The sequence below is a fragment of the Larimichthys crocea genome, chromosome XII (assembly GCF_000972845.2).
Source record: "Larimichthys crocea isolate SSNF chromosome XII, L_crocea_2.0, whole genome shotgun sequence".
In the NCBI taxonomy this organism is placed as follows: Eukaryota; Metazoa; Chordata; class Actinopteri; family Sciaenidae; genus Larimichthys; species Larimichthys crocea.
The window spans coordinates 5,473,783-5,493,736 of record NC_040022.1 but is presented as its reverse complement, the minus strand read 5'-3'; the positions used below and the strand labels follow the sequence as shown (position 1 = coordinate 5,493,736).

The 19,954-nt window shown below is 42.0% G+C and overlaps 3 protein-coding genes across 10 annotated transcripts; 2 read left to right on the top strand and 1 right to left on the bottom strand.

Annotated features, from left to right (window-relative positions):
- The first annotated feature begins 190 nt into the window (after positions 1-190).
- rnf113a (ring finger protein 113A) lies at positions 191-2,595 on the top strand. The gene is made up of 10 exons (XM_010744942.3): positions 191-355; positions 758-837; positions 913-1,011; positions 1,179-1,286; positions 1,496-1,605; positions 1,695-1,801; positions 1,910-1,999; positions 2,083-2,176; positions 2,257-2,363; positions 2,455-2,595. The coding sequence occupies exons 1-10, from the start codon at positions 250-252 to the stop codon at positions 2,520-2,522; spliced, it is 969 nt and encodes a 322-aa protein (XP_010743244.1). The 5' UTR covers positions 191-249; the 3' UTR covers positions 2,523-2,595.
- Positions 2,596-2,643: 48 nt separating this feature from the next.
- Positions 2,644-12,633, bottom strand: strada (STE20 related adaptor alpha). Of its 6 annotated transcripts, none has more exons than XM_027285935.1 (13): positions 12,537-12,633; positions 10,572-10,637; positions 10,062-10,119; positions 7,706-7,734; positions 6,148-6,250; positions 5,806-5,927; positions 5,450-5,558; positions 5,194-5,317; positions 4,857-5,028; positions 4,565-4,669; positions 4,086-4,339; positions 3,948-3,990; positions 2,644-3,660 (listed from the first exon to the last, which is right to left on the bottom strand). In XM_027285935.1, the coding sequence occupies exons 2-13, from the start codon at positions 10,581-10,583 to the stop codon at positions 3,505-3,507; spliced, it is 1,287 nt and encodes a 428-aa protein (XP_027141736.1). In that variant the 5' UTR covers positions 10,584-10,637; positions 12,537-12,633; the 3' UTR covers positions 2,644-3,504. The 6 variants fall into 6 exon arrangements, with proteins under 6 accessions (XP_027141736.1, XP_010743247.2, XP_027141738.1 ...); XM_010744945.3 differs by lacking the exon at positions 12,537-12,633 and adding an exon at positions 11,999-12,132; XM_027285937.1 differs by lacking the exons at positions 7,706-7,734; positions 10,062-10,119 and having other exon boundaries at positions 12,537-12,622.
- ddx42 (DEAD (Asp-Glu-Ala-Asp) box helicase 42) lies at positions 12,085-19,096 on the top strand. Of its 3 annotated transcripts, none has more exons than XM_010744943.3 (18): positions 12,085-12,217; positions 13,013-13,231; positions 13,375-13,525; positions 13,619-13,680; positions 14,090-14,126; positions 14,513-14,665; positions 14,752-14,856; positions 15,023-15,142; positions 15,235-15,411; positions 15,538-15,666; positions 15,773-15,872; positions 15,960-16,007; positions 16,100-16,197; positions 16,314-16,590; positions 16,693-16,919; positions 17,024-17,134; positions 17,300-17,413; positions 17,780-19,096. In XM_010744943.3, exons 2-18 carry the CDS (start codon positions 13,020-13,022, stop codon positions 18,386-18,388), a joined length of 2,730 nt encoding a protein of 909 aa, XP_010743245.2. In that variant the 5' UTR covers positions 12,085-12,217; positions 13,013-13,019; the 3' UTR covers positions 18,389-19,096. The 3 variants fall into 3 exon arrangements, with proteins under 3 accessions (XP_010743245.2, XP_019130655.2, XP_019130656.2); XM_019275110.2 differs by having other exon boundaries at positions 12,105-12,217; positions 13,018-13,231; positions 17,780-18,388; XM_019275111.2 differs by lacking the exons at positions 12,085-12,217; positions 13,013-13,231; positions 13,375-13,525; positions 14,090-14,126.
- The last annotated feature ends 858 nt before the right edge of the window (positions 19,097-19,954 follow it).

Sequence of the window (19,954 nt, the reverse complement as noted above, 5' to 3'; positions counted from 1 at the left end):
ACAAAAATAAACAGCACACCTTATACAATTGCCATATTTCCGTGAGCCATGAAGGCATCATATACCGTGTTTAATTTATTTGTTTGTTTGTTAGTGTTTTTATTGTTTTTGTTTACATTTATAACATGACCAGCAGGAAGAAACCACTTTTCTTTATACTGTCTTTATAAAGCTGACCAAGCTCACACGTCACTCCGGGTCAGCAGGGGGCGCTGCAGTGAACACAGTTATTTATGTACTGAAGGGAAGATGGCGGACTCAGAAGAGCCTAAAGCGGGCCCTTGCACTTTTCTGTTTAAAAAATCTACTCGGAAGTTTTCTGGGCGAAAAAGAAAAGGAAGCGACAGCGATAAAGGTATGAATTATTATTTTGGATAATGTTTTTAATGCTGTGAGTCTGCTGTGCCTTTGTCAGCGGTCCTGAAAGACGAAACACAAAGTGGCTTCCAGTTAGTGGCAAGTGTTGTTGTATTTATCTCTTAAATAATGAATTAAGAGCCAGAGGCGTTAAGAAAGACGAGAATAACTGTAAACTGTGAACATGTGGTGGAAATCGTTATAAACAATGCCCTTAATGCTGCTGCGTTCAAGCTCCCTCGGAATTTGGAGACTACGTGTTTTCAGATGTCGCTCAGTGATACAGACAATGGCAGATGTGGTGTCAGCTGTCACCACCTGTTGGCTCCTCTAATGGTGGCTGTGAAAAGTTAGCACCTTCAACCACTGATGGAAAGTGAATCCTTTTCTTTCTTTTCAGATGGCAACAGTGATGAGGACCAGAGCTCGGTGGTCAGGAGAGGAAAGAAAGACACTCGAGTCAACCCCATGATTCAAAAGGTGCCGTATCAAATTTCAAATCCATCTTGAGTTTATTAGTGAGGGAAGACTGACTCTTGTTTTATTTACGGTCAGTCAAAGAAGGTGGAGAGAGATGCTGTATCTTCCAGTGAAGGTGAAGAGGACAAAGAAGAGAAGAAGATCACTGTGGCCTACAAGTCCACGCGGTCAGCAGTGAGTTGAGACTTTTCTTTCTTATTGCATCTGATTTCTTGTCTGTTTGCTTCCCTGTATTCAGTCTGGCATGCTGTTGTGAAGCCTCAATCTCTTGCTGAGATTGAGGCGCTGTAGAAATGTTTCTCACTCCGCTGTTCTCTCAATCTTGCCTTAAAAAAAAAAAGAAACCAGAGGGACCAGACGACATGGGAGCAACGGCTACATATGAGCTGGACACAGAAAGAGACAAGGATGCTCAGGCTATCTTTGAGAGGAGTCAGAAAATCCAAGAGGTAGGAGATCAAGTGATGGTTCACATTTCACATGTATTTGTGTATTAAGTGTTGCGATTTAATAATGCTCAGTTGAGTCTAAAATGTATAATTTGCAACAAGTCACCAATTTATCTCAACAATATTTACATAAAAATGTGCTGCCAGGTTTCTGCCAAATAACTTTTAAGTTTCCTACTTCAGGCTGAACCCTTTTTCTCCTTCAACAGGAGCTGACGGGTAAAGAGGATGATAAAATATACCGCGGCATCAACAACTACCAGAAGTTCATCAAGCCAAAAGATACCACCATGGGTAATGCCTCCTCTGGCATGGTCAGGTAAGCACTAAGGCGACACAAATTTAACATGTAAGACATTTTCCACCTATTGTTTGACGCATAGGATTTTTTTTTTTCCTTATTAACAGAAAAGGACCAATCCGGGCACCTGAACATCTGAGAGCCACAGTCAGGTGGGACTACCAGCCAGACATCTGCAAAGACTACAAGGAGACTGGTTTCTGTGGTTTTGGAGGTGGGTATGAGATTTGTACCATTAAATAAAACCATGTCATCTGTTCAGTAACTAAACACCTTGGCTATTCACTTCAGTGTTCCTCACATTCTTCTTTCCTGCCATTAGACAGCTGCAAGTTCCTTCACGACAGATCAGACTACAAACATGGCTGGCAGATTGAGAGGGAACTGGAAGAGGGCAGATATGGAGCCAATGGTGAGTTCAGGAGGGGTGTCAGGTCATGTCTGTTTTGTGTGCCCGCATCAGCATTTCCTAAACAATGCTGTACTTCCATCTAGATGATGAGAACTACGAGGTGAGCAGTGATGAGGAGGATATGCCATTTAGGTGCTTCATCTGCAGGGAGTCCTTCAAGAATCCCATCATCACAAAGTAAGCCTCTTTTCTTCTTCACTGTGCAGAACCTTGTTTACTACCAGTGGCAATGTGTTAACCAGTCAAATGTCTCCCAGGTGCAGGCACTATTTTTGTGAGGTCTGTGCTCTTCAGCATTACCGCAAGTCCAAGCGTTGCTATGTGTGCAACACGCAAACCAACGGTGTCTTCAACCCCGCTAAAGGTAGGCAGGCTCTGTTAAAAGGCCCTTTAAGAGGAGGGAACAAACTGCTGGTGAACATAAGATGACACAATTTCTTCTATTTACACTCTAGAGTTGATGGCCAAGATGGAGAAACATCAAGCCGCAACAGACCAGCCGCCATCAGATGAGGAAGATTAGCAACATCTAAACCTTTTCCAGCCTCCCTATATGTGTTTGTCTGTGTACACTTGGAATAAAATAACTTTTTTTTTTAGATGCTTAATTGCCTCAACGTGTGGTACCATCAAATTAAAACATCAAAGTGAACAATGTTTATTGTTAAAAGTCAAGTTTGACATTTGCAACACTTTGTCTCGCCTTCAATTTCAAAATGTACAAGCTGAGAAAACGAGCACCAATGTAACATTCACGTTTGACATAAGTAACATCACATCCAGAGTCAAGGAAATACATTTCTAACAGATGTTATGCTGAACCTCTGTGCAACAGAAGCGATGCGTAAAAGCATGAGATGGAGGTTACACTGTAACACAGGCAGAGAGCTGAGAAATGCTTAAACATGCTGTTCATTTAGCCGGCCCTTGGTACAAAATCAAAACCTTCTATCTGGTGTAGAGAGGGTTGAGTAAGCGATGAGGACCAGTGTGCACCCTTATGGTGGTCACACTGAGCAGATGGGCCACGTCAAACAGCCATGTGGAAACAAGAGGTAGAGTGTCCCCTCTGAATTGGATTAGGTTTAGTAGCAGCTACCCACTGATTCATTTCATGTGAATCTTCAGGTTTAAGCTACATCCACAGGAACTCCTCTGAAACCTCAGCATGAGGAGAGAGGAGTCCCCGTGTGTTGGCTCCAGGGGGCTTTTCATGTGTGAGTACAATATGTAAACAGGTGTGTGCGTGTGAAATAAAGAGAGAGAGAGAGGCCATTAGTGCAGTGCAAGAGTCTGTGCATATCTAGAGAACAAATGCGCGTGAGAGACATCCAAAAGAGGCAAGACGGCTGCTGGCTTTTAACCTCTGTCTGAGAACAGCGACTCGTTTTAGGTTGAGGAGTGAATTATTTACAAGGGGCCCATTACAAAAAAATCTCTCCCTGTATTCTCAGAGAGGTTCCCATCAGAATCCTACAAGTCTCTTCCCACCTAATGCTCCATTGTCAGAAGTCCCAGTCGTCCACCTCCAGGTGGCTGAGACCTGACTCCAGACTAGCCAGTCCAGAGGGAGAGTCGTGCAGATGGGAGCTCTCGTAGCTGGTGATGGGTGACACTGGCCGCAACAGCTCAGGCAGCGCCTCGGAGGGCCGGCGTTTTATCTGAGAACATGAAAAAACACAAGGACAACCTTTTAAATATTAGTTTTTCAATGTATTGTTGACTAACTATAAGGTAAGATTTGTATTTGCGCTGTGTGTGGAAATATGAATGTTGTATTAGTAGTGTTTTGAGACAGTCAGTGCAGCTAGGAATACGCGTCAATTTGGTTGTATGGCAGTTCCTAGATTTTATAACACTCACATTTATGTCCATTCTAAAATACATTGGTACACTTTGTTGTACCAGAGATGACAAGTCATTTCAGGATAAATGGTATCTTACACACCTGTTTGAAGAAGGGATGCCCTATGAGAGTGGAGGCAGACGGCCTGCAGGGAAAAAGTCAGAAAAAGACCATTTGTGAACCTTAAAGATTCTACATGTCCTGTACAATATTTGAGCATGCAAGAAGAGCAAGGCCCACCTCTTCTCTGGGTCTCGCTGTAGGCACAGCTCGACAAAGGCGTGGAAGTGTGGGGAGAACGTCCGGTTGTAAGGGTGTCCTGATGATGAAGAAGAGGGCTCTCCATTGGAGGGGCGATGACCTCCGGCTCCTGGACCCTCGCAGATCCCGGAGTCAGCCCCAGAGCGAGACGGTTTCAGTGACAGCTCCTCTGGTGGGATTGTGGTGGTGTCCAGCAAACATGGCACTGTCCCATTTAGCTTCTCCAGCAGCATCTGTGGAAGTGAAGTGGACACAGAGAACGTTAATTTACCTACTTTTACCTTTCAGTTTTCATCAAACTACTATCAGAATTGTTGATTGACAGGAATTATTTTTATAATCCATCAGTTAGAGGCGGTGAACAGTAGTTCACCCCGCTTTCTTAACTGTCACTAACTAGTGACAAACAAAAATTTGATGCAGAAGAACAGGTAGGGAGCTGATGGGACACTTCTCACCTGTGTAGCTGGCATGTCCTTGAAGGGCACATGACCATTTGCCAGTTCACAGGCTGTGATGCCGAGGCTATAGATGTCTGAGCGTGAGTCGTAGCCCTGCAGGTTCTGAGAAGAAAACATTCACATATAAAATTTAGAATTTCATTACTGTTTGACTAATATTTCCTTTTCACTTTGTTGATAAATGTAGACTGGCTAACTGTTACCCTTAAACATTTGCTGCAGAACAGTATTTTAAACACTTGAGACAGTATTGCATATTGTCTGGTTATGGAGGAATGCAGTGCTGTACCTGCTGCAGCACCTCAGGGCTGAGCCAGGGCAGCACCTTCACGCTGTACTGGGGGAAGTCGTGAACAACTCTGGCCCTCTGGCCATGACGGATCAGACTGAAGATGCTCCGTAGGCCTGACATGCAGACCTGTCCGTCTGCTGAGATCAACACATGGCTGGCCTTCACGCTCCTACACATAACCAAAGACAGTTAGGACACTGAATATCACATCGATCTGTATTTTCAAGTATGGTTGGACTGGCATGTTGACTTAAAAAGCCCAGCACAGGCACATAAAACTCTAGTATTATACAATTTAAAAGAAATAATAAATGTGTGTACAAGTGTATCTTACCGGTGCACATATCCCATGTGGTGGATGTATTCAAGAGCTTTGAGCATGCCCAGCAAAATATATGCGATGGTCAGCTCAGCCATGCCATCAGTGAAATGTGTGCAGATCAGATCTCTGGCTGATCCTGAAAGACCATCAAACACATAAAATCCTGATGAGAAAGCCGTCCTCTATTACATTACTACAGGCTGCTTTCAAATGTTGTTAACATACTTTTATTATGTATAAAAGAATACATTTTAAGTGTATTTCTTACCATAAGCCATGAAGGGAGTGATGACCCACAGTTCATTTTCAGCTATAAAGACGCTCTTGTAGGGTAGAATACTAGAGTGATGAAACAACTTTGACACATGCAGTTCGCCCTGTGAGGCAGAGGAAGGAAATTAAACCTTATTATGTCAAGACAACAGGCAGAGAAGAAGATAGTTCAGACTCTAATTAGAAATAGGACAGTGAGTTGAAAAGACGGGAAAGTTAATCAGAACACAGACAAAAGGGTTACATAAATATTCCCAACGAAGCAGCGAGAAGAAAGAAGGGGGATTTTATCCACTGAAAGGGGCGAACAAAGACTACAGAGGAGCCGAACCATGGCAGATTGATGCAGACCTGAAGGTAGGTAACCATGTCATTAGTGCACGACTCCAAGTCGATCCGTCGGATGGCTACGTGCTCCCCAGTGGGTCTGTATCGAGCCAGGTTCACTGTCATCAAGTCATCCAAGCCCCGGCCTAAAACACAGACAAAGATGTGAATAGCTAATTCAAGTAATTGTTACACAACTATCCTCCAGTCTGTGGTTTTTGAATATTTAGCATTAGCTACTGTTCAAAAACTACACTGCAAAGTGGAAGAACATTTTGACAATGCTGAAAACTTGAAAAGTGCATTGAAAGTGTGCATCTTGAAATGAATACACTCAATTACAGGTGTGTCTTTGCCTTTACATACCGATAACTGTGAGGAGCTCGTAGGAGCCGCTGTCAGGGAGGAAGCTGCCCATCGTGTCCCGACGTGGGAGGGAGGTCAGACTTTCCTGGCTGTCCTCATGGGCCTGGAGGTAGAGGATGGGGAAGAAACAGAGCGAATGAAGATGGGCTCTGACACTGATTTCACTCGCTACAGTACGGGACTGTGTTAAGGAGCTTGTGAGTGACTACCAGAGGGTTGGTCATATGTGTGAGAACTGTTAAAAAGGACAGGATGAGGTGTGTTAAGAGGATTGGACATTAGTAACAAACTGTCACCAGCAAAATATTTAGTAAACACAAGTATCTACTGTTGGTCATGTAATGAAAATATATTCCAATACCATAAATCCATTTAAAATAAAACTGCACGTGTTGTTTTGATGGCTCACCAACATAGTAGTATTTGTGAAACCATAGTATCTTACATAGATTAACAACTGCTTCAGTAATAATATCATTATAAAGAGAGGATCAAATGAATGCAGAATATCAAGCTGTGGCACAAACATAGCTTATGTCTTTCAGACTTGTGCATCACAAATATTGTAGAGAAAAGTTAATATTCTTGGCAGTGAGGACTCCTGAATTCCATCAATTTATCGCCATTCAAATGATGGAAATGGACAGATTGCAGTAGCAAGCTGTGGACACAAATGAAGGCAAGCTGTATGAATATTCGGATTGTTTCCATGGTGACCATTAACAACGATGCACAAAAATGAGAATAGTGCACTTCTTTGAGCATAATTGTATCCTTTGGGCCAAAATTAATCAGAGACTCAAAGAACTCAGAAAAGAGCTGTTTCCCGTGTGGACAGTTCTCCAGATGGGAAGCCAAGCGATGCCTTTTGCCATAAATAAACTCTCCAGACTGTACATTAAAGCTGGCACGACGGCAAAGTCAAACATGCTGTGGCAGCCATCGGTTTAGGGAAGGTCTGTAAATGTTGATCTGATCATATACAGTATGTGACTGTACAAATGTGATCAGATCCAGAAGGGGTTGCCATGCATTGCTTAAGCTGAACACATGGAACTCCATCCATCTACCAGCCCACAGGGACACACAGTGGCTGACAAAGTGGTGACTCTAAGTGTGACTAAAAATGTATCAGTTCACCATTAACAGCAAGCTGTCAGCACAGACAGGCAGTGTCAAAACGCATACACTCGCAACAAAAATTACTTTTAGTAAGGTGACACCAAAACCCAAAACAAAGCAGTTACCTGCAGCAGTACAATATGTTAACAGCACACTGAGGACTCAGACAGGAACACTTATTCTTCATTTAGAGGAGAAAAGCTTGACTGTACACTCTACTGTTCCCCGTTTTCACTGACAGGAGCCCTGGTGAATGACGTGAGATCTGTAAAGCGTGTGAGGAACTACACACTCATGCATACATAAATGTGCAAAGCCTCAGGAGGGGTTTGTGGATTCCTCTACATATAAATCTGTGCGCGCACATACACATTGCATGCACGCACATACACAAAAGGCACATGGGGGATGATGATGACAGGAGTACCACACTTACTTTCCTGTGAGAGAATCCCTGAGCTTGCTCTGGGGTAGAAAAACCACATCAATGACATAAAGACACGTACACACACAAAACAAGAGAAGGATCTGTGTTTAGAGCAGCTCTTGAACAGGGAGGGTGCAGCATCTGGTAGTGGGAGGCTGCAGAATTTGATAGATGACCTTTGCTGGGATCTGTCTGAACCATCAGCTTTGTCTTTGAGGTGACAAAGTGATGCATCCTTATCAATACAAACTGTTTTCATCTTGACTTGTGGGAATAGGACTGAAATTAAACTACGCTCTAACAGCAGAAATTAATTTCTACCCCAGTAATGTGCTTACATCTGCATAGAACACTTAATTAATTTCTTACCAAAGCAAATTAAAACATGAAAAACAATTTTGCTGAACCCTGAAGGATCTTCCTGCAGATATTATGAACGGCTATGGGAACACAGCACAGCCAAACCAGGAATGATACAGTTGAACAAACATGCAACAAGGAGCAATGATCTGCCCGCAAGAAAATGAAAATGAGGCAAAGCTTGCAAAGAATGAAAGCTTAATCCACCCCAGAACCTTTCCATAATAAACACAAAAGCTTCAGTAATGTGCCAAAAATTACACTGAATATTAATAAGGAGAAACACGGCACTTAGAAAGATAAACAAACCACTAATACACATCACATTTCATTTGTAACTCACAATCTACAGTGCTGAAAATGACCCATTTACTTCACTTTCATATACAGTATAGTAATTCTAGATTTCTTATCAAGACTATATGTGATCTAGGGTCTAAATGTGACAGCTGAAAATATCACAGTCACAGTGGGAAATTACCAGTAGCCATGGTTGATAAGTACAGCTTCTGGCTAGTAAGCCATTTGGGCAATAAATCAACATATAGCAGATCTAAAACTGCAGACCATTAAAAATAACGTTAAAAAAATAACATGGATGCTTAACCATTCAGGCTGAGTACAAGGACCATTTTGGTAAAATGTATTTTTGCATAGTCTCAACCAAGACAGACATAATTATTTATGTTTCCTTTTATGTAAATTCAACCAATTAAATCGGTAGTCCACAGGGCAGACTCATAACCTGGACGTGGGTGGCTCAATTCACAGACTACTATGAAATGCTAAAATCTCTCTCACAAAATTCAAAAACTGAGGTCTGATGTCAGCCATTTTTTGTCCCTTCACTGTGTGAAGCTATGGGGACTTCCTTTTACACATGGCCTGAGAGTTTCTAGACATGACCTAGTGCTGTATGTGTAAATGTCACTTGGATTAGAGCGAATAGGCATGTTGATCACGTTTCTATCATGTGACTGGCATGACATGTCCACTATCTTCTATGTGCTGTTAACAAAACACTACAGTTTTTGCTCTACCCGGGTACCACCATGCGCCTAAAGTATTTATGACCAAGTATAGTATTTTCCAGTAGGTGATAACTCATCTGACACAGACAGTCCCCTGTTGTATGCTACATATCGAAAAGTTCAGACAAATTTAAAGTGTGATTGTACGTGTGACTGTTTGGACTTCAGTCATTCTGCAGGTCATTAATCGTGAAACACACAAGCCCAGCTCCTATTTGTAATTACCACTGATGTGTACTGTATTGTTGGGTCTCTGTAAATAATATTAAAGAGTGTGGTCTGGACCTGCTCTAAATGGAATGTGTTATGAGATAACTTTTGTTATGATTTGCTATATAAATAAAACTGCATTGAAACTGAATTGAATTATTATAGCATCAGTTAAAAACTAGTACATGCCGTCTCAAACTCAATGTGATAAGTGCTGTAAAAGAACTTTGAATAAGGCACCTTCCTTTTCAAAGTCCTTTTCATTTACATGCCAGATTCATACTTTAATGCTCAATAAAGCAAATGTGGTTAAACATATGAGTATCCACAAGAGGGATAAAAGTCAAATTTAGGTATAATGGCAAATGAAAATATTTGATAGCCACGACAGACAAGATAAACACATTCACAAGAAGCAGTAAATCAAATGGCACAGACGTTTCATGTGACAAACCCAAGTGGCATTGATTAGAGAGAGATCTTGTTTGTTTGTAGTATCCCCTGATAAATTAGCAAACAGAAACCATGAGGCAGTAACGCTGAAGAAAAGTACAGGTGGCTGATTGACTGGATGGAAGATTTTCATAATTGTAATTCAAGGATGACATCTGAGAAGCAGAGAAAAGCAACAACTCACTTAAAGCAAAGCTTCAGCTAGAACAGAATGCCTTTGTCTGTTTGTGCTGATGAAGGATCTAATGTGTAAGCAGTGGTTTGCAAATGTTGAACCCTTTTGTTGGATCTTGGTTTGCCTTGGACCTCACCTCCAAATAACTCCAAATCCCGCAGGCTCTCCACACTCAATTTCTCAGATACCCAACGCTGACAAACGCAGAGAGTTAATGACAGACATGGAGAAAAGAGAGAAAATGCAAGCGAGAATAAGAAAATACTCCACAGAAACAACAGAAACATATTTAAAGCAGTGGAATAAAGATGGCTCATGCTGACTTTGCAGCTGTAAAAGTTTTGTGTGCAAGAGAAAGACAATTTCATGCAGCATTTCTTGTGTGTAAGCAGTGCTGGAGTGCTTTGTAATAACTTTATAAATAGAACTGTACGCTATTTTGATGATGATCATGATAGAAATAGTCTCTGGCTGCTTGGAATGAAAACTCCAATAGATGTCATCAAAATCCTTCTTCTGGACCAAAGAAAAATTAATATGATTACAGTAGATTTACTTATTAATCTAGGATTAAATTTGACCATTATACAGGAAATTGGTTTTATAAGCCTGTGACTAAAATAGGAGGCATGTGGCAAACACTTACAAGAAAAGACATGGATCCTCTTTTGTGTGTTACATATGAAATGCTGAAAAGATGTCCAGGCAATACCTGTGAAGACAAGAGAAGACAATGTGAAGGAGAGGACGTCTCCATTCTCCTGCTGGGGACAAAAGTCACTTATGGTTGTTCTGCTGACTACTTGATTTCACTTTATTATCAGAATATTTTGATGAAAATTGTCTCGTATCTCAAGGCATACGCGGTTTCACCTACAGAACAAATACATATATTACATCAAACATTGCAAATAAGTAGTTGCAGTTCAATCAATGTAATCCCCCACTTTCACATGCAACGCTCAGTCTAAACAAGGAACAAAAGAGTTCTTTAATCTGTTCAGTCGAGCCTGTGGGAATCTAGATCTTCTGTTTGATGACAAAAGCTGATATTCTTCAAATAAAACACGAGAGGCATATGACGTAATCTTATCGACCGGAGACATAATTCTTTTAGTGTACGCAGTTTGAAAACTGAAGCGTTTGACACAGTCTGTGTTTACATGCTGCATGACACTGTGCTGTAAATTGGAAAAGTCATAACAGAATCTGTGGGTGTTTGCTCCAAACGACCTCGGTCTCCTAAGGAAGTAAATACACTGTTACACCTCACTACAAATATAATCGATGAGGGCACTCCAAGAAAAAGCAGAATCCACATAGATGCCTAAATATCTGTAGCTCCAAGAAAAAGCAGAATCCACATAGATGCCTAAATATCTGTAGAGTTCACTGGAAGACCAAAAATCAATTCTTGTATTTATTTATTTTTTTAAAGATTAATAATAAGTGAATATTTCTCACATCATTCCACTAATCTCTCTGCACAATGCTGATGAATACTAGCACCAAAAAGGCAACAATGTAGTTTAGTATGTCTGATTCATTTCCATTATCTGTGCTCTGTTTGGATGGCACAGCTGAATCAGATGGGTCGATAAACCTGTGTTTGAAGAGCTGCATCACAGAAAACACATAACAACCTGAAAAACAGCACGCATTCATACAATATGAACAGCATTTGATATGTTTGTGCGATTTGTGCACATAACCAAACAAACGAACTTGCCACATCCGTGTTATGCACAGGACTTATAACGTATTAAGGCGATTATTAAATGTATTGCAATGAAAAGTCGAGCAGCCAGATTATCTCTTGGTGGTTTCTGTGTTTTTTATGCTTTATGCTTTTGAACGCAACACTGACGCTTGAATAATGAGGTTGTGATGCAAACACAGACTTTCAGCGATATCATAAGAAATGATCGGAGCAGACAGATGAGCAGCAGCTCTTGCTAATGCCTCACGGATGGACGCGGGTTAGCAACACTACGTTTACCGTCAGCTGAAGCAGCTACACGTGCTGATCTTAGCAGCAGGAAATCGCATCGTTTCGATGCTTGGATAACTTACCTATGTAATGTTTGCAACGACAACGCCCTGTTGGAGAGAGGTGATGTGTTAGGGTAACTTCTTCATCCTCTCTTCCTCTGTGATGTTTACGGCTCCGATCGCCGCGTCGCGCGCCAACTACGACACACCCACCGAGAAACTTACGCGCGCGCTCGGATGACGTAAGTAGCGCCGTCTTTGCTGAAAACAGTCCGAGGCTCTGACCGGCGTCACAAACAGGTAAATACGACCTGTTTACCGCCGCTGCTAAACCACCGACGCGTTCAGACAACGAAAAGAGTCACTGTGTTCCGAGCAGGGTTGTGACAGGCAGCCTAACTACAGCACGTTCACGGCAAAGTGTCGACCCTTAGCCGCGCACACCCCCACCTCGGCCTCGGTTTGCGGCCTTGAGCTAACGCTAACGCTACGTACACCGTCGCTGCATACATCGTGACTAATGTTATGTTGTTGTTGTCAAATTATTGTGACGCAAAGCAGCCACCCTGAGTGTTACTGCTGCATTTGCGTCGTCGTAATTAGCAAACGGTTAACTCACTTGGTGTTGACGTGATTACGTCAGTTTCCCAGCTGCACAGCCCGACTTAAAAGACGTCCGATTAAATGTGATGTTTTATTTTGGACATGACAGGGAGAGCATTTAATGCAACGTTGCTTTTACCCCGCACACATGCGCAGGTAAAAAGCCGTGCATTGTACGTTTAGGTTGTTTCAATGTGTGCAGCTGACCTAAGTGTGAGGAAATAAAAGAGAAAGTATGCAACACCAACACAAAAACTTCAGCAGAAAAGTGAATGGCACATCTACTACTCTGCTTTATGACTAATAACCTCATTATCCTCCAAAATACACTTGCTGTAAGTGGCCCCAGTTTACTAAAGAGAGTTTTTCCATGATTCAGACAAGTGCTGAGTCACATTTTATTACTACTTTAAACAAAAAAAAGCAAATAGTACTGTACATTTTCAAAACAAGATTTGGTGTAACGGATTGTGACGCTTTTGTTTTTCCCAGAACAGCCATGAACTGGAACAAAGGTGGTCCAGGTGTGAAGCGAGGCTTTGGGTTTGGAGGATTTTCCCTCGCGGGGAAAAAAGAGGAGCCTCCGCTTCCTCAGAACTCCCACACATCGTTCGGGCCGACAGGATCGGGTGGTGGATATGGGAAGAACCAGCAGCTCCCGTCGTTCTACAAAATTGGGACAAAAAGAGCAAATTTTGATGAGGAAAATGCGTGAGTGTTACATCTCTCCCGCACACATACATGCACCTTTTAACATATATTAAGTTCAACCCCTGAGAAAACTATTAGTGTATAATGTGATTTGGGGTATTGAATAATTATAAACCTTTATCTTTTCATCCATTTTCAACAAGGTATTTTGAGGATGATGAAGAGGAGTCCGGCAGTAATGTGGATCTGCCTTACATCCCAGCTGAGAACTCACCAACACGGCAGCAGATGCAGTCTGGTGGTGGCTCAGACAGTGAAGACGATCCACTAGATGCCTTCATGGCAGAGGTTGAGGTGAGAAGAAAATTACAGTAAGGGCGAGACAAACCAGAATATGCTTCCAAATACTTAATCTGTTGATTGTTTGTTTTTGTTTTTCTGCTCCAGAACCAAGCAGCTAAAGACATGAAGAAACTAGAGGAAAAGGAAAAAGAGAAGAAGTCAGCCAAGTAAGACTTTGATGTGCTCACATTTTTTTCATTTGTTTGATTTTTAGACACTGCTCAGGTCCTCATGTAGGTGCTTACATTGAAATTTGGCCATAAGGACAAAATAATTGCCCACAACTGAATTAATATTATATGAATTAATATTATATGAGTGAGCGTATAAGCCCACTTATCTGGGCTAATATTAGTGTTCATTTGTATGTTGTCTCCTGTAGCAATTTAGCTTTATGCAAATACTATATCCCAAGTTTCTCCAGTTATTGCCATTTGTACATGCAGCAATGTTTTTGCTGAGTGATAGATATAATCAGGTAAGCAGAGTGACCTTAGTCAAAGTGGGATGTGGGCTGTCTTGGGTGTACGAACGAGCCGCAGGGAAGTTTTTTTTTTTCTCCGCTTGTCATTTCAGGGGTATTCGTGATGACATTGAAGAAGAAGATGAACAAGTGAGTGAGCCCTCCAAAGTTCTTCATCACTACACCGTTGATCAGAGAGGTCTCCAGACCAAACATTCTCTAATCTATCCTCTCTAATCTTATAATTCCCCTTGCCTTCCCCTCTATCATGCAGTCTGTATTTAGGATTATTACGATGGAGTTGTTTTCCATGTTTAGAATATTCTTTAGAAAGTGTGAAAAAAAGAAGCATGTTTAATTGTTGATCCGGTGTCAGCAAGCGACAGAACAATTGATATCAGATTGTGAACAGTGTTTTATTCATCTATTAAGCTGAATGTCTCTGACTGAAGTGTTTGTCAGTTACTGGTGCCTGGATGCTGCGGTAAGCAGCAAACTGGCTCTGTTTTTCACATGTGATCCTGTGCTCTCTGCAGGAAGCCTATTTCCGCTACATGGCAGAGAATCCCACAGCCGGCCTGACACAAGAGGAAGAGGATGAAAACATTGACTATGACAGTGATGGGAACCCAATCGCCCCTACTACCAAGAAAATCATCTTGCCTCTTCCTCCCATTGACCACTCTGAGGTACAGTTGACAATACTACTAATAATACAACTGGATTTTATGTCTTTAACATGTGTAATATGAATTTGTTTTGTTTTTTTCTATAGATTGATTACCCGCCATTTGAGAAAAATTTCTACAATGAGCATGAAGAACTCAGCAACCTGACAGGAACTCAAGTGTTGGAGTTAAGGCATAAGCTGAACTTGAGGGTAAGTCCGGGATTCATGTAGACTAGTATATAAATGTTATACAGCTGAAATGCTACACATTGGAGTAATTCTTACTCTGATTTAACCATTGGTTTTAACCTTATGTGTGAACTGTTGTTGTCATCACAGTTGTTTGACTTCTTGTTCTTTTTTGTGCCTTTCTCAGGTATCTGGTGCCGCACCTCCAAAACCCAGTACTAGTTTTGCTCATTTCACCTTTGACGAGCAGCTAATGCACCAAATCCGCAAGTCTGAGTACACTCAGCCCACGCCGATTCAGTGTCAGGTACAGTACCAGTTTATCTTGAGGTTGTAAAATAATTGAATGTTAACTCTTTTTAAATAGATTTTAATGAAGAATCTCTCTTTTCTTTTTAGGGCGTGCCCATAGCTCTGTCTGGACGTGACATGATTGGTATTGCAAAAACCGGCAGTGGTAAAACTGCTGCTTTCATCTGGCCCATGCTGGTTCACATCATGGACCAAAAGGAACTGGAGCCAGGAGAAGGGCCCATCGCGGTCATTGTGTGTCCCACCAGAGAGCTCTGTCAGCAGGTGAAGCATGGGCAGGGACTGAGACAGGCTTTGTGAACATATAACGGATATTTGCTGTAGTATTGACGAAAGATATGTTGTTAAGCGAGCCGGTTCACTAATGTGTCATTTTTAAATGTTTGCCAGATCCATGCAGAATGTAAACGATTCGGGAAAGCCTACTCATTGCGTTCTGTGGCAGTTTATGGAGGAGGCAGCATGTGGGAGCAGGCCAAAGCTCTGCAGGAAGGAGCTGAGATTGTGGTGTGCACTCCGGTAAGAGAAAGAAACAATCAACTTTTGTCTGATTTGCCTTTACAAGAAGAAGATTCACACTCGCTGCTGCAACAACTGCGTGACTTCCTGTTAATGTGTGTCACAGGGTCGTCTGATTGATCATGTTAAAAAGAAGGCCACCTCCCTGCAAAGAGTGACGTACCTGGTGTTTGATGAGGCAGATCGCATGTTTGATATGGGCTTTGGTGGGTTGGCATTATTATTATTGCTCCGTACAAAGATGTTGTAAACCTGTTTTGAGTATCACAGTTTATTTCTCTTGTCACTTTCAGAATATCAGGTCAGATCTATTGCTAGCCACGTCCGCCCTGACCGACAGAGTAAGTGGGTTTCCTTAGTAATAAGACAACGTCTCATTAGCAAAGTTCACAGCATTTTTTATGTTATAATTCTTAATATGATTTCTTTACAGCCCTTCTGTTTAGCGCTACTTTCCGAAAGAAGATTGAGAGACTGGCCAGAGACATCCTGGTAGATCCTATTCGTGTGGTGCAGGGAGACATTGGAGAGGTATGCAGTATCACTACAGACTTGAGTTTATCCCAAAAATCCCCAAAACACAAAATAAAATGACAAAATTCAATTACGGAATATAAAATTCATTAATTGCTGTCCTCTCTGTCCAGGCTAATGAGGATGTGACTCAAATGGTGGAGCTGCTGCCCAACGGGACAGATAAATGGAGCTGGCTGACCCGCCGGCTGGTCGAGTTCACCTCCTCCGGCTCAGTCCTCATCTTTGTCACTAAGAAGGCAAACTGTGAGGAACTGGCTACTAACCTGACCCAGGAGGGCTACAGCCTGGGCCTACTGCATGGAGACATGGACCAGAGTGAGAGGAACAAGGTCATCAGCGACTTCAAGAAAAAGAACTTGCCTGTTCTAGTGGCCACTGATGTAGCCGGTGGGTACAAAAAGAGGTTGTGATGGACAGGGAGAATTTACTCTAGTTTGAACATATAAATTTACATCTTGTAACATTTTTTGTGTTGTTATTCCTCCCCAGCTCGTGGTCTGGACATCCCATCCATCCGTACAGTGGTGAACTATGACGTGGCGCGAGACATTGACACGCACACACACAGGATTGGTCGAACTGGTCGTGCTGGAGAGAAGGGAGTGGCTTACACTCTCCTCACTACCAAAGACACCACATTTGCCGGTGACCTTGTGAGAAATCTAGAGGGAGCTAATCAATCCGTTTCCAAAGAACTGATGGATTTGGCCATGCAGGTGAGATTCAAAGAATCAAAAACGCTATAGAGCAAATGTTTTTTTGTATGTTTTTTTTTGTTTTGTTTTTGTTTAACTTTGTTTTGCTGACATTGTATTCCCAGAATCCATGGTTCAGGAAATCCCGATTCAAGAGTGGTAAAGGAAAGAAGCTGAATATTGGTGGAGGTGGTCTTGGTTACAGAGAGAGACCTGGCCTCGGCGCTGACATTTCTGTGAGTTACTATTCATTAAACTGTAAATCAGCTTTTGAAAATAAACAAATATTAACATAAATTCCAGACACAGTGGCTAAGATATTTCTTTTAGATTGAGGAGATTCGTGGTGGTGTTTGGAGACAGTTCAGAGAGATGTGAATAACTCTCTGTTGTCTTTTCAGGAACGCAGCAGCAGCAGTAGTTTGTTGTCTTCCACTAGTAGCTACGAAGGCTACAGCAAACCAGCCACTGGGGCAATGGGAGATCGCATGTCTGCGATGAAACAAGCCTTCCAGGTAAAACTCTCTCCATACTGTTGGTATTTCTCAATTTTATATATACTAAATGATATGTACTAAAATACTATTGTATTATTATTTTATGTTTGTGGTACTCTGTTTTCTTTAACTAGGCGACAATACTGCACTATTTTTGACAATCTTTCCCAAACATCTGAAACTGATGTCTTGCCCATCACTCACTCACTCATATCACACTCTTGTGAAGTAACATTTTAAAGGAAAGACACCTAGACAAGAAATTCTTCAGTTAACTGCATCCTATTACCACCCTGCAAATGTATTTAATCTTTTGTCTAGAGCCTAAGAGTTTTGCCTCCCAGGCAACTAATTTCTTTTTCATAATGTCTTCTTTTCTCCCAGGCTCAGTACAAGAGCCACTTTGTGGCTGCATCCAGTGGCCCTCCAAAGCTCAGCACCAAGTCCAGCAGCTCGTCAGGCTGGACCAGTGCCGGCAGCCTGAGCTCTGTGCCGACAGAGGCCGCCAATGGTTCAGAACGATCCCAGGGCATCACCATGTCCATGTCCATGCCCATGCCCGGCTTCACCAGCGCTGGCTCCCTGAGCTCAGTGCCCGCCATTCAGACCAGTTCACAGCACAGCTACCCACCGCCTGCACCTCCCTCACAGAGGGATAGCTCACGGGACAGACACGGGGAGGACCGGGGCCGCCACGGAGACAGTTACCACCGCCACAGTGACAGAAGTGATCGTCACAGCGGGGAGGATCGCTACGGAGACCGGGATCGCCATGGAGACAGAGATCGGGACCGCTACGGGGACCGGGATCGGCACAGCAGCAGCCGCCACAGCGATAGTCGTAACGGAGATGGAAGCAGGAGGGACAGAGAGGATCGGAGGAGTGAAAGGGATGGGGGAGAGAGGGGGAGCGCAGAGGGGAGAGACAGAGGAGATGATAGCTTCGCTGTCCCTGAGCCACCAAAACGTAGAAAGAGCAGGTGGGACAACTAAAGAAAAACGCAGCAGTAGAATATGTGGAAACAACTGCTCCATGATGAGCTTGTCTCTTGGTAGGCAGATAGCAGAGCATATCAGGCTGACACAAGCACAGGACTGTAAGGGATAATTTGTGGACTTTTAATAATAAATGTTTACCGACGCTCCTGTCAGGTTGGTTAGGGCCTCGTGATTTGGTCAGACCTCAACAGAGTGTGTCAGACAGATCAACACAAGCAGCTCAGAGACAGCCACTGTACATATACCATGAAGACTGTTGTTATTGTAAGTCAATAGGATTGAGCAATAGTGCTGTAATGAATCCTGCTGTCAGTGAACAATTCAAAGTTAGGTTGTGTTGGTTGTTGTCTTGTTTCTTCTCACTGAGTTACAAACATGCTTTTGTGCTTGTAAAACTGATGATTTCTTTTGGATCTTTGCCAAGTGTGTTTGCATTTTCTAAGTGTCCAAAACTAACTCTTAAAACTTTGATTTTTGAACGCGCTCTGTGACGATTCACAGACATGCATACATGTCAAAATCTCTGTGTATCTCTTTGTGTCTTGTATTCAAGTTTTAGTGAAGTGCCTTTCCTTGGCATTTAGTCTCTTTGCTTTTGAGATGTTTTTCAAATAGATGCATCTGTTTGTATGAGGACTTCAAGTGTTCATTCAAACATGGAAAATGTAAAGGTTTGATTAAAAAAGACTCATTTGGCATCTACGTTTGTATCTCTTTCTATAACAGTAAAACTATGGCACACTCAGTCCAGTCTTTAAATCCATCACGTTTTTCAAATATATCTGTAATTAATTTTCTTAAACTGGCTAATTTATGTGGTCACATCAAGTTTATATTCTGTGCAATTCATGAGGCAGAGCAACCAGGCTTGACTTTAAAGCAAACATCTAGGTGTTTATCTTAATAATTACTTAAATACCAGCTATATTAGTTAACGTTACTTTGCAGTTTCCTACTGTGACCACAGGGTGGCAGTAAAAGCTCATGATTCTAAATGCATTCTAGTCAAGCGTGAACTCCGCCTGTTGTTTTGTCTGATGACAAAGTTATTAACATAGATAATGCAAATGTTTACATGCCAACAGATGTTGAGTTGTAGCCAATAGGGTGTAAGAAGACTGAGATTGATAAGTGCATTTTCCTGAGAGTTTACAGGTAATAAAGTATTCATCATCCAGTATTTCTTCCACAGAAGTTTATTCAGCCATACGTTATAAAAATGCATCTTTACGTCTTTATTATTAGCTAAAATGATAAAACTTGATTATATAGTTGTTTTAGACATATTTATGACATAGACATGCAAACCAAACGGGGTGTGTTCAAAAACATAAAACAAATTCAGGACAATAAAAGCCCAAATATCAAACCAAAAATAATACAGCCCAACTGAGAAAGGTTACAAACCATTACAAACTATTATCCTAGTCGCCATCAGTGTAAAACCTCTTTAAATGAAGGTCCGTGGGTAACATGTGTAAAGGCCTGACAGTGACATCCTTGTTCCACTCGTAGCTGTGATTTGTCCGACGGCCCGTGAATGCATCAGGAGCAGATGCG

Excerpts from the sequence above, each read along its gene's own strand:
- ddx42 (XM_010744943.3), top strand. The coding sequence starts at position 13,020 with ATGAACTGGAACAAAGGTGGTCCAGGTGTGAAGCGAGGCTTTGGGTTT. Across the intron at positions 14,666-14,751 it reads CTCCCATTGACCACTCTGAG|ATTGATTACCCGCCATTTGA; the intron begins GTACAGTTGACA and ends TTTTTTCTATAG. Across the intron at positions 15,143-15,234 it reads CCACGCCGATTCAGTGTCAG|GGCGTGCCCATAGCTCTGTC; the intron begins GTACAGTACCAG and ends TTTTCTTTTTAG.
- rnf113a (XM_010744942.3), top strand. The coding sequence starts at position 250 with ATGGCGGACTCAGAAGAGCCTAAAGCGGGCCCTTGCACTTTTCTGTTT. Across the intron at positions 1,287-1,495 it reads GGAGTCAGAAAATCCAAGAG|GAGCTGACGGGTAAAGAGGA; the intron begins GTAGGAGATCAA and ends CTCCTTCAACAG. Across the intron at positions 2,177-2,256 it reads AAGAATCCCATCATCACAAA|GTGCAGGCACTATTTTTGTG; the intron begins GTAAGCCTCTTT and ends AATGTCTCCCAG.
- strada (XM_027285935.1), bottom strand. Across the intron at positions 6,251-7,705 it reads AGGGATTCTCTCACAGGAAA|GCCCATGAGGACAGCCAGGA; the intron begins GTAAGTGTGGTA and ends CTCTACCTCCAG. Across the intron at positions 5,318-5,449 it reads CACTCCCTTCATGGCTTATG|GATCAGCCAGAGATCTGATC; the intron begins GTAAGAAATACA and ends ATGGTCTTTCAG.